This window comes from Tachypleus tridentatus, chromosome 9, assembly GCF_004210375.1.
Source record: "Tachypleus tridentatus isolate NWPU-2018 chromosome 9, ASM421037v1, whole genome shotgun sequence".
Classification (NCBI taxonomy): Eukaryota; Metazoa; Arthropoda; class Merostomata; order Xiphosura; family Limulidae; genus Tachypleus; species Tachypleus tridentatus.
This window is the reverse complement of record NC_134833.1, coordinates 50250522-50268818: the sequence shown is the minus strand read 5'-3', so window position 1 is coordinate 50268818 and position 18297 is coordinate 50250522. Positions and strand designations below refer to the sequence as shown.

Sequence of the window (18297 nt, the reverse complement as noted above, 5' to 3'; positions counted from 1 at the left end):
AACTTTATTTTTCGTTTAGTAATTGGATTTATATTAAGAACGCTTAAGAAAGTAAAATATTGTAATGACTCGTGTACTTTGCGAAACAAATTTGATACCGTGAAGTTATGGATTATTTTGGCTCAGTCAGAGCTGTTTTTATATCAGGATGTGTCAAATGCTCATGCATATGAAACAGGACAGATTTATCAAAGTATTTCATATGTTTAGGAAATCTGATTCTTTGAGGTCAGAAGGCCAAGGGTAGAAAAACATTGTGCACAAAAACGGCTAAAAACTAAATATTGCATCAAAAGCAATTAGGAACTGTCCGTTCGGAATTATCAACCTTGCCAAACACATTGTGTGATATATGAGATAAAGTCCAGGTCATAGACGTCTAGGGTACAGGTATAACTGTCCGGTTACTTTACCCATATAATATACTTTTATTGTAACGATCCAACAGTTAATATTACGGACAATCTTCAGCAGTGTCATGGACCCTATGATGCATAGCTGTACATGTCAGTCATTAGACTCCCGCCTGTTTCTTAGCAAACCTATGACGTAATTCATTGATGCTTTGTTTGCAATACTAATCAAGTAAGCTCGACATACGTCTTTCATATTACGATAGATGGAAGGTTGTGGAAGAGCAGACTTTGCTAGAAAGCATGGAAACTGCCTGACCTATAATTTAGATTAATTTAGTAATACAGCTAAAAAACATGTTTATAAATCATATATGTGTGTGTGTGTGTGTATATATAGTGTTGTGCAAAAGTGTTAAGATAAAGTAAAAAAATATATTTCAGGCTAATTTCAAAGAACAATGGAAGGTGAATTACATGTGAAAATCAACATTTTGTTAATCTTCATATTTAGTAGAACAGGAACTCAGTGAAAGTGCTTGAGTTCAGTAAGTATTTAATATTTAGTGTCCCACTTTTCCTTTAATAGTTGCAGACATTCTTTTCAGGTATCGCTGCAACACATTTAATCAAAGTTTCCTTTGGAATACTACCCTTTAGAATACTACTTCATACGCCTCTAATAAATTCCAATAAAGTTTCTTTGGAAGTAACTTTTGATTTACCAAGTTTCAGATCTATCAAATCCCAGATCTGTTCAACAGGATTGAAAACATGACTCTTTGGGGGGTCATTGCATCACTTAGATGACTCTAGCAGCTTCTTTCTTAGCTAAGTAATTTCTGCATAGGTTATATGAGTGCTTGGGATCATTATCTTCTTTGCAGTAGAATCCTTTATCAATAATAAGCAAACCACTGAGTACACCACAACGGATTAGTATCTGATGGTTGTTGTGCTGGTTTATTATTCTATGTATTTTGCAAATATCTCCTGTCTTCTCAGCAGAAAACGTCTTTACACCATCACACTACCTCTCCCATGCTTCTTGGTAGCTGCTATGGTTGAGGTATCTTTCACCTTTCTTCTATCGGACGTATAACCCTCGAACCAAACAATTCAAACTTGGACTCATCCGTCCATGACACCATTTCAGTCGCTCGACGATATTTTGAGATCAAAGTAAAGGTTTTTTAACTGCTACACAACCAAATATTCCATTCTTGTTGAGTCTTTGTGATGCTGTATGTCTGAACACTTTCCCGTTATTTGGTACCTGGTCGTTTATGTCATGTTTGCGATCCGTGTCAATCTTCCTTCTGTCCTGAATGCTGCATAAACGAAGATACTTAACATCAGTATCATTGAGTTTAGGTGTTGTACCTCTTTCTTTTCTATTTTCAAATTTACCTGTCTCGGTATCAAGATCTAGGGTGTACTTGACAGTGTTTAGGGGAGCATTTCCAGTATGCAGTAATTTCTTGGAGTGTCCAACCAGAATAGTGCAAAGCTTTTATGCGCACTTTTTGTTTTACTGACACTTTTTTACGCCTTTTGGGCTGTGAAATGACAACAAACTTAATATATAGTGTTAAATACTGTTGTTTTTTTTTTAAATCAAGGTTTATTCGCGGAGCGCTATTAGCCGATTTCTTCTTGTATACACCAATATCAATGCTCGCTCCTTGCTAACTTTTTCTATATAGTTAAGACACTGCACGGAGTATCATGACAGTTATTTGAGACCCTAAATTTTATTAGTAGGTTCATTCAAGCAGAACCGTTATGACATGTCCTTGGTACAAGTATATGGGAATTCTAAAGAATGATAAGTATTTTCACCTTGACTCATTCAGTTATCAACAGAGATCAGTAAAACATTACCAGTGTTGAAATTTACATTATGTAATGGCATGGACGAATTAGCATATAACATGGAAAGTATGACAAAATATTTTTATCACATTTTTACTGTATATGTATGTATATATACTTGTTTTCTTATTGCTATTACAAAAGATTCTTCTACAAAATATGTTCTTTGTTTCGTTTGGTTAGTTACTATGTCATTTATCCTGCACGTATTATAATTGTTTTGTTCATTCATTTAGTATACTTTATATATTATACTCTCTCATCATTAAATATACTTGAATGTGATATGAAGTAGAAATATGTTCACCTTTCTCTAGCTCCTAGTGTTCCATTGAAATACACTAACCATCATGAGTTTGATTGCAAAGTTTCAGACAAGTGAAACACTTCGTTGTTATAATACTTAAAGTATTTTATTACGTATAGTGATATAATTGCATAGTGCTATATGGTGTATTGAATAATTAATTCTGTTGTGTGATAAACTGATCCAAGAATTTTGCATTGAGCTTTTGAAAATGCTACTTTTGAGCAGTGTACTTAAGATACAATTTTATACACTAAATAATAGCTATGTTAACATACGTCTAGCAATTATAATGTTTTTTTAACTTATGAAGTTGACATGACCGAGTGGTTATTATCGTGCACACTTGTGAATCCAAGGTTTCATGGTTAGTCAATATAGTCCTTGTGTAACTTAAGTTAAAACCATACAGAAGGAAACCCATCGTGTTTTATAAAAGTAGAGAAAGTCAGGAAATAAACTTATTTTTTCCACTGGACTAAACATTTCATGTTCTATGTTACAGTTTCAGTTCATTCTTTGAGCTTAATGAAGGATTATAAATATTAGTTAACCTTTCTTTCAAATCACACTTCGTATGATCTCGAAATGTATGTCCATAAAAGTAGAAATATCCAAGAGGTGTTTCATAAAATAAATATATTGTTTTAGTAACGGAGCCGTTGTTGACTGCAATGCTAGTGTTAAATAACTAGATCTAACTTAGAAATAGTTTTCTTACGATCAGTCGTCACAGGACACTACAAAAATAAAAGAAAAGTAAAAAAAAAGTAAATCAAGTTGATATAATAGCAGTTACTCAAGGGAGGAAACTATTCAATGTTCGTACTATGAACTGGGGAGTGTAACGTACATGTGTATCCAATGTTCGTACTGTGAACCGGTGAGTGTAACGTACATGTGTATCCAATGTTCGTACTGTGAACCGGTGAGTGTAACGTACATGTGTATCCAATGTTCGTACTATGAACTGGGGAGTGTAACGTACATGTGTATCCAATGTTCGTACTATGAACTGGGGAGTGTAACGTATATGTGTATCCAATGTTCGTACTGTGAACCGGTGAGTGTAACGTACATGTGTATCCAATGTTCGAACTATGAATTGGGGAATGTAACGTACATGTGTATCCAATGTTCGTACTATGAACTGGGGAGTGTAACGTACATGTGTATCCAATGTTCGTACTGTGAACCGGTGAGTGTAACGTACATGTGTATCAATGTTCGAACTATGAACTGGGGAATGTAACGTACATGTGTATCCAATGTTCGTACTATGAACTGAAAGGTGTAACGTACATGTGTATCCAATGTTCGTACTATGAATTGGGGAGTGTAACGTACATGTGTATCCAATGTTCGAACTATGAATTGGGGAATGTAACGTACATGTGTATCCAATGTTCGTACTATGAACTGGGGAGTGTAACGTACATGTGTATCCAATGTTCGTACTGTGAACCGGTGAGTGTAACGTACATGTGTATCCAATGTTCGAACTATGAACTGGGGAATGTAACGTACATGTGTATCCAATGTTCGTACTATGAACTGAAAGGTGTAACGTACATGTGTATCCAATGTTCGTACTATGAATTGGGGAGTGTAACGTACATGTTTCTAAATTGACAAGTAGTTCTTATGTAGTATTGAAAACTAAACGACGACACTATTACTGTAATAGATATGTTTAGATTTTACATCTCAGCCCCTACTAATGCCGAAGTGTTTGTGAAGATGATATTTTTAGCGCTTGTGTTACCACAGATTAGTGTTCAAGACTTAAATAGGGCGAATCCTCAGAAATACTAACGTTTTGTGTGCTTATACAGTTTAGTAAGGTTTGAAGTTCATTGTATATGTGATGGGAAATAGAATTCTCTGTACTATCCTTTTGTCTTAAATAGACGTAGATGTACGGGTATACACAACTATGTCTTCTGAAAACAGCAGCTAGTATTGAAGGAGGATGTTTTAATAGGAGCGTCTGTTAAAATAGAAAACTTGAAATCAATATTCTTAAGGCAAACCTTGCGTGATAAAGCTTCACGCAAATCAAGAAATAAAATAGTACTTGTCTTTCAAACGGAATAATATAGTAATGGATTGCCCAACAGTGTGAGAAGAAAAATATAAACACAAAAGTAGATGTGAAGCCTAGTCTGTCATTCGATTCACAACTCGTCACTGAGTTATACCGTTTTCGGAATATTCTACATCTCATTAATAACCCAAGACAAGGGCAAATCGAAAGATCAAGATAATCCCATTTCGTGGGGGAGCGTATATTTATATATATGGTACATTGAGATGTCTCTTACTCATTACATTTAAATTATACTTACGTAGGATTCCACGAATATACAGCGTTAATGTCAGTAATTATCATTTATTATCAATTATTCAGCAGACAAGCTCTTTAAAATGTTAAAATAAGTGCGAAGCCTAATGTATAACACTGATAAAATCATAATCGTAATATTATTTCTTAACAGAAATTAATGTTCATTTATGTGTCAGTTTTAGACTTGTTGGAGAAATTATTATATCAAAATATCGTAGGTAAAAATTACTTGTATTTTATTATGTTGCTTTCGTGTTGACCAAATCACGTCAATCATTGCTACTGAAATTACTGTACAATATGGCGCAGTTTAAAAGACAAAAGTACAACCTCCTAAATCAAAATAAGTTTTAGAAGTCTTCATGGGTTGATGATTGTATGTTTGAATTTCGCGCAAAGTTACACGAGGGCTATTTACACTAGCCGTTCCCAATTTAGCAGTGTTAGACCAGATGGAAGGCAGATAGTCATCATCACCCACCGATAACTCTTGAGCTACTATTTTACCACCGAATAGTGGGATTGACGTGACACTGCGACAGGGATTTGAACCCGCGACTCTCAGATTAGTAGTCGAACGCCTTAATCCACCTGACTATGCTGGGCCCATGCGTTAATAAACTATTTCATATTTGGATGATTGAAAACGTAAGGAAATAGTATACTTATAATTTTTTCGTTCAGTATGAGGTAGAATAAAAACTTGTTAAATATAGGTTGTAGGTAAATATATCCACTGAATGCCATTCAGGATGTCAGAGACATAGTTATTGATAAAAAAAACAACAAACAACAACCTTAACGCGAGCGCTTTTGAAGTTTGCCTCTGAAGAAGAAAGGTTCACTGAATGTTATATTATTTTCTCAGGTTGCATTGCCAACCATTTTAAAATTATTTTTAAAATGTATAAATAAATGTTAAACGTTTAAAAATATGCCCAAATGAGATTGTCTTTATTCATGAGAATAAACAAATATGAAATACAATTTTATAATGACGAGTAAACGACTTGAATTAACTTATTTTTAATACTTCTTATAAAACGTGCCAATTCTAAAATTCTAATGGAAGGTCAACAGAAAGAGGCAATCATAATATAGTTCTGTCATATATATTCCTTTAAAGGTAGTTTGTTTTGTCTAAGCGGCCTCCAGCTGGCCCAGCTGAGGGTTTATAACGATAAAAATCGGGTTTTGGTAGCCGCAGTCGGGAAAGTACAGATAGCCTATTGTGTAGTTTTGTATTTAAAAGCAAACAAAACACATTAAGAATTCTTCTACTGTGTTTTTGAAATAGTTCAAGAAGTTTCATTTTAAGTTTTTATCTTGAATATACACAAAAAATTTTTGAAGTTGTGTTGAAAGCGACAGTTCGTTCATTATATAGCAACTGTCTTTACGTACAACTAAATTTTTCACTCATCATGACTAATATTCTGAATTGTCTTCAGGGTCCAACAATAGGCATGTGAGAGCTTCAGTTTTTGGTTTTCACCACATTTCGAGAAAAATTTCTTACTTACCTCACTAGTGTGTTCAGTCTCAAATTAGTTCCTATCCTTTACACCTGCTCAAATCGTAAGCTTGACACCATTTTTCAGTATTTTACTTCTTATCACAGATTTGTATCACAAACTGTATTATTGTGCTAATGTAATTGATAGCTTAAATAACATTGTAGTTTAGGTTTGTATAGATTTAAAACAAATCATTACATACTTGTATTATTGTGTTAATATAAATGGTAGTTCGAATAAAACTTACTTAATTAAACAAGGTGAAATAAAAGAATAATGGTCACAGTTCAGTTTTTGTAACAAAGCATTTATTATAATCAAAAATTGTGCTAGTGAGATGACAATGTTCATCAGGGTTTTCTTCATACCTTAAATTATGTTTATAAGTTATTATGCCTAACTAGCTTGGCAGTTGAAAAATGAAAAGCAAGCCTTTAAAGTAAGTTCACTGAATTATCTCATCTTTTTCCTTCTATTTTTGGTTCATGTAGGCCTAAAGTTGAAAAATTTGCTTTAAACTCTAATTTTAATTTTTCTTTAAAATATGCTCTAAATAAGCTAAACATGGTGTATATATATACATTCCATTATAAACGTTCTATAGTGAGAATATATTGTGAAATGCATTTATATTCTGGAAAAGTCAATTATAAAAGCCCTGGATAAAGACATTACAAGTTGTAAACCTGAACTGAAACCAGAGTACTTACTAACTGTGAATGAACAGGTTTAACTGTCTACTTCCTTGAAGCTAGAGAGAGTATTAGTAGTCCAAGGCTTTAAAATTAACATTCAAAATTTGACATTAAAGCATTATTAGCGTCAAACACGAGGATGAATGGTTTGTTATTTCCTGACCTTGAAGGGAAAGTATTTGTGATACCAATTTTGAAGTAAACTATATATTACATCTCAGACTTTGTATTATCAGTCTTAGACCTTAAAATTAAAATATTGGATGAAAATGATATCAGCTTCATGAAAAGTAATGTTTTAAACTTTATGCTTTAATTTAAATGTTTGCAAGAAGAAGTTACTAGCCATGATGAAGACACTAGATTTACAAAGCTCATAAAGTAAGTCTAGAATAATTAAACAATTTAGAATGGTGTAATATAATCTAGCAATTTTGTGGAATTTGGAAGAACGAGAGCACATTATGAATAAGAGTAATCATTGTGAAAGATTCAGTGAAGTAGTTAGTAAGTGATTCAGTTCAGTGTTTGTAGCGAGAGTTATAACATCTATTAAATTAACCGATCGATTAAAACAGAAACTTTACGTTTTTATGAATATTAATTCGTTATCATTGCGAGGACTGAACTTGGCCTTAGTTTTATCAAGTAATCCATAAGATCCACCCCCATGACAGAATACGTTACAACAGTATTATCAGACCAAAATTCTGAAATTAAACTATTAATATTTCTAAACTATTGGCAGTCTCAAACCATAAGTAGTTTTTAGCCGAAGAGCAAAGATTTTTTTACCAAACTTTAACCTTGAAAACAAAGAATTAAGAGTCAATGACCTTGAAATAAAAGCTTAAAGTTTTAACCCTAAATAAAAAATTATGAGTGGAGCCGGTAAAATTGTGGCCTATACGGACTTTGTACTCGGTGCTTCTGCCCCCGTAAAATTAACAAAAACAACTAATTGTAATGCCAATTTTGGCGGCCTTAAGGGTGGGCGCTCTGTGTGGGGCACACATCTCCTACTCCAAGTGCCGGCCTTGAGAATGGAGTGTCTCAATTCTTGAAATGTGAGTATTAATGGTCGTTAAAGTTGAAGCTAGCGTATTAGCACTTTCAAACATTGACATTAAAGTATTAGCGGTCTCTAATGGTGAAGAGCAAGTATCGGCACACTCAAACATTGACATAAAATTATTGGTAGCTTGTAACCGTAAAACATTGGCATCGAAGTGTTGGCAGTTGATAACAGTGTAATGACAGTATAAACAGTCACAACTTTTGAAATTATATTTTATATACTCAAAGCATGCATAATTTACGTAATAATAGTTAGGCATAAAGTGTTAACACTTAACCTTATAATACAGGATTAACAACGTCATTCATAGTTTTATCTAAAAACAAACCTTTCGTGATCCTAAAGCAAAACTGTCACTGCTCTGAACCTGCCTGAAGTACATAGATGAATGAGTTGAACCGTTAGTATTTAATGTACAATTTCAAACCCGCCTTAAGAGACGCTGTTAATAATGATTTATTATTATAACAAAGTAATTAAATATTCTTTGAGTTTCCTTTGATAAAACGTATTCGAAACTACTCACGAAGTAATTACATTAAAAGAAAACGATTCTCAATGGTTATTGACAAATTTGAAGGCGTATAACTCAAAAACCGGGTTTCGATCCTGTGATGGGCACAGCTCATATAGCCCACTGTGTATCTTTGTGTTTAACAACAAATAGAGCCTTTCAAAACGTGTGATTTTTGAAATAACGACTGAGAATTTGTAGGGACCACGTTGATCTGATGACGAGGAATCGTTTTTGCCACACGATAAGTCCAGTTTGATGTTCAATGTAAAATAACATATTTTGCATATGTAGTTATTATTTGTCCTTTATGAACTTTATGGCTGAAAACATTGCCTAGGTAAACATGAACGTGAATTTCATGTCTATTTTGTACTCGAAACATTCTTTTTTTGGCGTAATTGTAGATAATGTTTTAAAAAATAACTGAAAAGACTTTGAGTATTTGGCATTCTTGTCAAAACTTTACAGGAATATCTGACATTTCAAAGAATTATAAAGTGGTGAATAGAATTTAGACATACTGACTGTTTCTAAGTTATCAAATAGATAATCAAAAGATAATCAAATAATGAAAGTATTGTTACGTGATACCAAAACTGTCACATAAAGTTTTTTTTTTTTTAAGCGGTTTGCAAATGTTGCCAGTATGCACGAATTTAGGAGGGGCAATGGTGTATTTTATTAAGGAGGATATGGGCAGCGAATTAACGAGGTGTAAATAGGGTGTCTTGCAACAGTATAACAATTGAAACATGTCGTGTGGATGTGCTTCATAGTCACTATGAACAAAATCTACAACCTTAATAGGTGAAGTGAAGAATGTGATTGGCCACTATTCAGTACTTTATATTATATAGACGCACAAAAGCAGATATAATAAATAAACGTAGCATTCCAAACTTTTTTAAATCTCGAAGTGTAAGTTTAAGTGTGGTCCAGTTCAATCTACACTCTGCATTCACACCAACAATATGTTTAATACTTTTCACTATGATATGCATCCAGCTTATTTTTCTTTGGTTAACTTGTGTTCAGGGTTAGTGTTGATGAGTAGGCATAATCCAATAACACACGTTGATCAAAGTGAAGATTGAACTGGACCTCTCTTGAACGTAGACTTCAAAATTAAACAATTTTTGGAATCCTAAGTTATTTTTTTAGTATAAGAATTATTAAATTTTTATTAGTTTTAGTTAGGATGTCATTTTAACCAGGCCCGGCGTGGCCAGATGGTTAAGGCACTCGACTCAATAATCTGAGAGTCGCAGTTTCGAATTCCCGTCGCACCAAGCATGCTCGCCTTTTCAGCCGTGAAGGCGTTATTATGTCACGATTAATCCCACTATTCGTTGGTAAAAGAATAGCCAAAGAGTTGGCGGTGGGTGGTGATGACTAGCTGCCTTCCCTCTAGTCTTACACTGCTAAATTAGGGACGGCTAGCGCAGATAGCCCTCGAGTCGCTTTGCGCGAAATTCAAAACTAAACAAACAATTACCAGACTTCATTAAGCTGCAAATTTTTAACCATAAAAAAGCTGCTTTTTCGTCTTGAAATATTACATCTTTAAGTCGGATCAGAAACATTTCCAAATTCTTGCGAAGTAAAATCTAAATTATAGTGTTTTGTTAATAAAAAGGGATGCTAATGAAACCTTTATGTATTTACTGTCATAGCTCCGTACTTAGAAAAAACGTTATGATGAAAATTTAATACTAATTTGTTTCTTATCCTTATTGAAATTCAGTCATCGTCAGTAAATGTATGATATACACGACATAAATTATTGTTTGTTTTACTCTTATCTACACGACGTTCGGTATCGGCGTGGTAATGCTATCTGAGGCATCTGGTAAAAATAAATGTACATATAAACATGTTAGTTTGATCTAGTCCAAACCTTTATTCATTCTGAAAGTCCTTGCGTAATCCAGCAGTTAGGGTGTCTGGACTGACAATTGGAGGAATAATGGTTTACAAAAACATGCACTTTACTTTAGGTGTGCTATAAGAGTTACTGTCAAACTTTACTGTTCGATCACACGAGAGTAGATGGTGGAGAATGTTAACTTCTGCGGGGCTTGAAACGAATGTTTCTTGTACAACTCGAGTAACAGAAACTGTCTTTCTGCAGCACCAAAAAAAGATTAATTTAACGTGTGAAGACCATTACAGGGATTGCCCTACCAGAATCGATTTTATGATAATCCCTGCAGGAGATCATTTTGTTGATGTACATGACCTCAATAGAATCTGTTGACTCACTGGAAAACTACGTCGAAGTATATTTGTCAAGTATAGGCTATGTTATAGTATACGTAGTAGTTAAACATAATTGTTTTATTTCAAATTCTAGAAAGCTCAGCATGGTTTAATATGTTTGAAAGAGTTTTTAGATGTGACGAAGTTTTCCAATTAACTCGTCTTTTTGTCTATTATTCGTGTTTCTGTTTGTCTCTGTGCTGTTATATATTATTCGTGTTTCTGTTTGTCTCTGTGATGTTCTTTTAAAATAATCATTTTCAACACTAATACACATTCAAGGCGAATAAGAACAAAGATACGTTTATTTACAAATCACAACCAAACAAGAACAGGTTAAACTAAAACTGACCGCCATTTTCCAGCAATTATGTAAGAATAACAGAAATCTGATACCTTGATCGCATAATATAATACTTGTTAGAGTTACATTTCATTATTCGGAGTCGGAACTTCATCTTTAATAATTAAAAGATTATAGTTCACGTATTAGACGTATGTGGCAAGATTTATAGTCACTATTGAAGTCAAGCAGAATTACAGTACTTGTAGGTACAGTTTATGTGGCAAGACTTATGCAGTCACTTTTGAAGTCAAGCAGTATTACAGTACTTGTAGATACAGTTTATGTGGCAAGACTTATATAGTTACTCTTGAGGTCAAGCAGTATTACAGTACTTGTAGATACAGTTTATGTGGCAAGACTTATATAGTTACTCTTGAGGTCAAGCAGTATTACAGTACTTGTAGATACAGTTTATGCGGCAAGTCTAAATAATGTGAGTTTTCTGTAGTCAACACTCAACCATAGGAACGCTTACTGTTTAGTAATTTTGTAGTTAGTTAATGGATGATTCACAATAGCGAGATCATACATAGAGACGTTCACCGTCATTATATGTACAAGTAAAGAAAAACTTTTTAAAAAGGAAGTAAATGTAGAGATGGCTAATATCAATCTTTCAAAAATAATGCAAATAGATAGTAGGGATGGCATGTTTATCATCCGTACATAACAGCGTAGACACACAGTATAGTAGAATGTGAACAGATGAAAAGAAAATAAGTTAAATAGTTGTATTGAATAACACCATGTAACAAAATTTTTACTTTTTTGTTCCTGGGCAGAAAGTGTTATTTTCCAATTTCTTATGTCTAAAATAAATGGAAAAAGACTTATTTTTTTCTTTCAAACTTTGCTTTTGTGATATGGGTAATGAAATCAGTGCTGATTAGCTGATAAATAATTTTCTCGTACTTACAAGAATTTTCAAGAACTTTCTAGAATGTTGTAGAACTTACAATAATTTTTTAGAATGTTGTAGAACTTACGATAATTTTTAAGAACATTTTAGAATTTTCTAGAACTTTTCACAGTAATATATAGACAGGGACTCACCACTTCAGTTTAGTTCTACCTGCCTAAGTGAACACATAGACATATCTCATTTTGTCAGAGATGGCATCAAGAAGCTGCAAGCATTCTCCAGACGCATTCTGCTATGTATGTGGCTAGTTTATCAAGACAAGAGAGAAAAAGAACTCTGTGACAGCATCTGCTAAAATGTGTGAAGCCTACAAGGTATATTTCAGCATGCCTGTCAGGGATCAAGACAAACCCTGGGAACCTTATTTTACCTGCGAGCACTGCAAAAAAAACTCTAGAAGGTAAGATGGAGAATTTCTGCTTGCTTGAATAGTAAGATTTTATATTATACAAATCTTAGACCTTTTAAAATTTAAATTTCTTAATTTATTATTTAATTTCCAATAGTATAAAAAAATATCACATATAAAATATTTTGCATGAACTCTTACACATTAGCTGTGAATGAAATAAATTTATTCTTCATCATAACAATTTTATTTTGCTCTTCTGCAGGATGGTAAAAAAGGGAAAAGAGAGCCATGAAGTTTGCAATTCCAAAAATTTTGTGTGAACCCACTGATCACTCAAGCAATTGCTACTTCTGCATGGTGGACCCTTCCTAACGTCGAGCTGGCAAGAATGCATCTGCCATTATATATCTTCCATCATCCATCGCTCCAGTACCACATTGCCCTGAGCTCCCTGTACTCATTCCGCCAGAGGGAAAGCAGCCATTCTCAGAAGAGAGCAGCAAATTCGAAAAGGAGGTAGACGTTAAAGATGCAGATTACAATTTCAGAGGGGCAGCTGGTGAGAGAAATCCATACTACCCCAACCATAGAGACCTCAATGACTTGATTAGAGATCTTGGTCTAACAAAGTCGAATGCCGAGCTTTTGAGATCTAGACTCAAAGAGTGGGATTTGTTAGATGAAAGTGTGCAAGTTGCAAGTCAGAGGAAGCGTCACCGACATTTGTGAAGCTTCGGTGCACCTTAAAGAGAAATACAACAGCGTCAAGACTTTGCTAGAAGCTTTGAAGTATGATGAGTATGGCCGGGAAGTTATCGGAAACTTCAAAATGGTGGCATTTTGATGGGTCTCCAAGGAGGCTTTACCAAGTTTCCCTGTAATCTTTGCTTTTGGGATAGTAGGGACACCGCAGCGCACTACAACATGGAAGTACTGGTCACAGCAGACCGAGTTTTCTGTGGGGAGGCACAATGTCAAGTGTGAGCCACTAGTGTACCTCCAGAAAGTGTTGTTCCTACCATTGAACATAAAATTAGGTCTTATGAAACAATTTGTCACAGCTCTTCATAAGGAGTCTGCAACCTTAAAGTACCTTCGAGACTTCTTCCCTATGCAGTCTGAGGCAAAGATCAAAACTGGTGTCTTCGTTGGACCACAAATAAAGAAGATCCTGTAGTGCACAGAATTCCCCAAGAAGCTCAGTAGGAAGAGAAAAACAGCTTGGAGCAGCTTTGTCACAGTGGTTCGGGGCTTAATAGGCAATCACAAGGCCGAAAATTATGTGGAACTGGTTGAGGCTCTGGTGAAGAACTACAGCAAAAGGGGCTGCAGGATGTCCTTGAAAGTCTATATCCTCGACTCTCATCTTAATACGTTCAAGGAGAACATTGAAGCATACTCAGAGAAGCAAGGCGAGCGCTTCCACCAAGATATACTAGACTATGAACGCCACAAGGAGCATATAACATAAACATTACGGGAGACTATATTCGGGGGCTGATACGTGAAAGTGATTTACATTGCAGTCGCAAATCTCGAAAAATTACTCACTTCTAAACATTTTTGTATAACTTTAGTATAAATACATGCAAATTTTGATTCATATGTTGTTTTATTCCGACCTTATGTAAATGAAAATGTACAAATTTGCCCGTTTTTTACATAGAAAATAGGTTAATTTCTAAATTTCATTATCCAGGTCACAAAAGCACAGTTTGAAGGGAATAATGACCATTTTCTGTACTTTTACAACATAAGCAATTAAGAATTAACACATACTATCCGGGAATAAAATTTGTGTTACATAGTTTAGTTATATGTGTTGCTGTATGTTCATTTCTGCTATCCTTATTATCTTGTCTGAATTGTTTTCGAAGGTCTGATATTAATCATCCATACATTTACTTCGTTTTCTGAAAAGTTTGTCTTCACTTATTTGCTTGATTTTTCTCCTTTTAATATAGTGTTTCCATAGACATAGAAAGGTTGAAATGTAAACAAGTTCTAAATACAATGAGGTTTCAACTGTAGTATTTCTTGTTTATCTATTACTGACTGGTAATTTCTGTTTCACTCTGTACCTAAGCATCATAAAGAAACTTCAAATTTATGTACGAAAACTAACTTCAAGGGGTAATGATAACATCGTCTACACCAGAATTACGATTTTTTTTCTTCTAAATTACTACCCATTAATAACACTTACAAAAGCAGATACTTTATTTGAAACTATGCCATCTTAGTGAAATTGGTTGAAACCATGTTTTGGTTTTTGAGTTATCATGTAATCAAAAAAACGAAAGAAAGAAGAACAAGAAATTCAAAGTTTTTGCTGTGATATTTACAGACATTCCTAGAATTTGTGACTTGGTTATTATATAGATATTGTTATAAAAGAAAACACTATATAGTATTTTAAAGTTCTGACGACCTATTGGAGAGATACTTAAAATAACATTTTGATGAACAATTCGAGCCATTCCTACATAGGCAGTGTTACCGCCTGCCTGGGGCCCGGCATGGCCAGGTGGTTAAAGCACTCGACTCGTAATCCAAGGGTCGCCGGTTCGAATCTCCGTCACACCAAAAGTGCTTGCCCTTTCAGCCGTGAGGGCGTTATAATGTGACGGTGAATCCCACTATTCGTTGGTAAAAAAGTAGCCCAAGAGTTGGCTGTGGGTGGTGATGACTAGCTGCTTTCCCTTTAGTGTCACACTGCTAAGTTAGGGACGGCTACTGTAGACAGCACTCGTGTAGCTTTGCGCGAAATTCAAACCATCCCAAACCGCCTGCCTGAAGAGCCTGACACATCTTTAAAATAAGAATCATTTGAACAATATCAGCGAGTCTACAACAACAGATAAAGAATAACATTAAGATATTGATTGTAGATTAAGTGTATTCCTGCGAAATATATGTATATATGCCTTCCATATTATATATTATTACTTAAATATATCACTGAAGCAGAGAGTTTTAAAGTGAATGGCGAAAATTTTAGTTTTCTTTTCTGCAACTTTTGACTCAAGAACTTCTGAAATCAATGATTTGTTTAAGTTTGAAAATATTTTGACGTAGAAATGAAAACTTTGTAGAAAATATAATTTCAAAACGGTGGACGACACACGAATCCAAGCTTGTACATAATATAACTGTAAAACACTTATCTTTAGGCTAAAACAATGTTCAAGCTGTGATTAAGTTAGAAATTAATGATTTCTAGATGAAAAATATGCCATTTTACATAAACGTCATATTGTCTGTTTCAATAGGTTTCTTTTAAATTTTGGTATTTGTGCATTGACTTACTCATTGTAAATGCACAAATATTTTGTTTAATAAGTGTCTTCTTCTATAAACAAAAAGTGGCTCGACATAGCCAGGTGGATTAAGGCGTTCGACTCGTAAGTTGAGGGTCGCGGGTTCGAATCCACGTCGCACCAAACATGTTCGCCCTTTCAGTCGTGGGGGCGTTATAATGTGACAGTCAATCCCAATATTCGTTGGTAAAAGAGTAGCTCAAGAGTTGGCGGTGGGTGGTGATGACTTGCTGTCTTCCTTCTAGTCTTACACTGCTAAATTATGGACGGCTAACGCAGATAGCCCTCGAGTGGCTTTGCGCGAAATTAAAAACAAACAAACAAACTGTATTCAAAAATCAGTGTCTTTTGTACTACCTAATACAGATAGTACAAGAACACAGTATAGTGGAATGATACACAAGAGCTAAGAACGTTCATGTCAAGAAAGAGAAATCTTTACAAAAATTAAGTCTGATAGCAGCTCTAAAGTTTCTTCTTACTACTTTAATGATATTTTCAATCCAGAACGTAGAATGTGCATGTTATCATATTTTCAGAAATACCTCAGGTATAGACAATTGTTTCTTAAACAAATATAACATTATTAATAATTGACACAAAGGTACTTAAATATTAGTGCTATATACAGCATCATATATCTGTAACACTTAAAGCTGTATTATACTGACATAATTGATATTCTTGAGTCCCGCAGTGACACAGTGATATTTCTGTGAGTTTCTAGCTTACAACGCTAGAAACCGAATTTTGATACCTGTGGTGGGTAGAACACACATAGTCTATTGTGTAGCTTTGTGCTAAGCTTCAAACAAACAAACATATTCTTGACTCTATGACACTTTCATATCACGTTTTTATAGTAAAGCCGTTTTGACAGTTCAGATATGATGATAATATTTCTGTACATGAGAGATAAATTCCAGATTGTTTTAGAAATGAATTTGAATAATAATAACAATCTCTTAAACTTAATTCAGCTTTTCAATATTCTTTTGAAGCTTTCACTGGTAACATGTATTTTAGGTTCTGCTTTTTTTACTCTTTGAAGGTTTTATCATGTTAAAATAGTTTTAACGATACAGTTTTCAAGAATTAAAATGTTTATAATACTTCTCTAAAGTTTGTAATAATCATAAAATTATAATTCAGAATTCCACACGCATTTTCTGCGTAGTTTATATCATATAAAATGTGATTTTGATAGGGTCAGAAGATCAAAATTGAAGGTTATATGTAATAATGATAGGTTTTCAGATAACAGTATCAAATAAGACATGCGATTAAGTTGTGTGTCACAAAATGTGTTATGTTTGGAGTGAAAGAATAAGAAAATTGAGAGACACTTTTATCTCTGTTCTTTTTCTTTAATGTAAGACAGGATAACGAACGAGTTATCATGTTAAATGTGTAAACTGAATGATATAACATCAATATAATATTTTACGATTTTATAAATTGCAGGTACGATTTTTCCCAGTGTAATAGATATGACAAAGCTTATCGAAAAAGCAGTTCAAGTAGGAGATTCTCTCAACGTGCCATGTTTACTTGAGACACCTGGTGGTTCAATACAGTGGATACGAAATGGAAAGCCTTTAGTACTAAATAACAGTGCCATAAACAAAAAATATTGGAACATCACAACAGATAATGAAGTATCATTGACGATAAGTGACACCACAGCAGAAGATAATGGATTATGGGAATGCAGAGAAGTGGGCAGTGATGGAGTTATGATAAGGACAACTAAAGTTCTGAAACTTTTGGTCATGAGTAAGTGAATAGCATCATTAAGATAGTAACTGTAATTTTTACTTCGTGTTATGGGGATATTTTTAACACAGAACGTAGAGTGTGCATGTTATAATATTTACAGAAATACCTCAGGTGAAAAAGCTTTAAACAGTTGTTTCTTAAACAACATACGAGTATCAATAACTAATATGAAGGCACTGAAATTACAATTGCTATTTTTCATATTTTAATGTATTTCATTTCTAATACTCTTTTAAAGATCTATTGAAAATATATCTTTAATTGACCGGAAATACCCTACTAAAGGTGAATAATGATATATTCTGATTTGATGCCACTCTTGTACTTTTATGCTATTAACAGAAGTTACCCTTGAAACTATATATTTACATTATTTTACGTATAATTTTAATTTTGAAAATAACTCACGATTTCACTAATTTTCTCTACAAAATAATGCTTTTCAAACGTTTTAATAAATATTTGTTTTTAAAAATAATATTTCACTCTAGAAAATGAATCGTATACTTATCATATATAGAATACTAAACTAAGCACTTTGCAAATGTAACTCGTTTCTCATCAGAATAAGAATTAATATAATTAACTATGATTTCCATTTACGTTTCGTTGAGAAGTAACTACCTGGTT

General features: G+C 33.8%; 1 protein-coding gene across 4 annotated transcripts in view; it reads left to right on the top strand.

The window, feature by feature from the left end:
- The window catches only part of LOC143225217 (irregular chiasm C-roughest protein-like), an 83310-nt gene that overhangs the window by 22506 nt on the left and 42507 nt on the right, over positions 1 to 18297 (top strand). For all 4 annotated transcript variants that reach the window (XR_013013691.1, XM_076454241.1, XM_076454240.1 and 1 more), the window contains exon 2: positions 17353 to 17664. Coding sequence is in view for 3 of the 4 variants with exons in the window: in XM_076454241.1 (XP_076310356.1) it covers positions 17353 to 17664 (312 nt within the window). In the remaining variant the exon portion in view is untranslated. The remainder of the gene's footprint in view (positions 1 to 17352; positions 17665 to 18297) is intronic.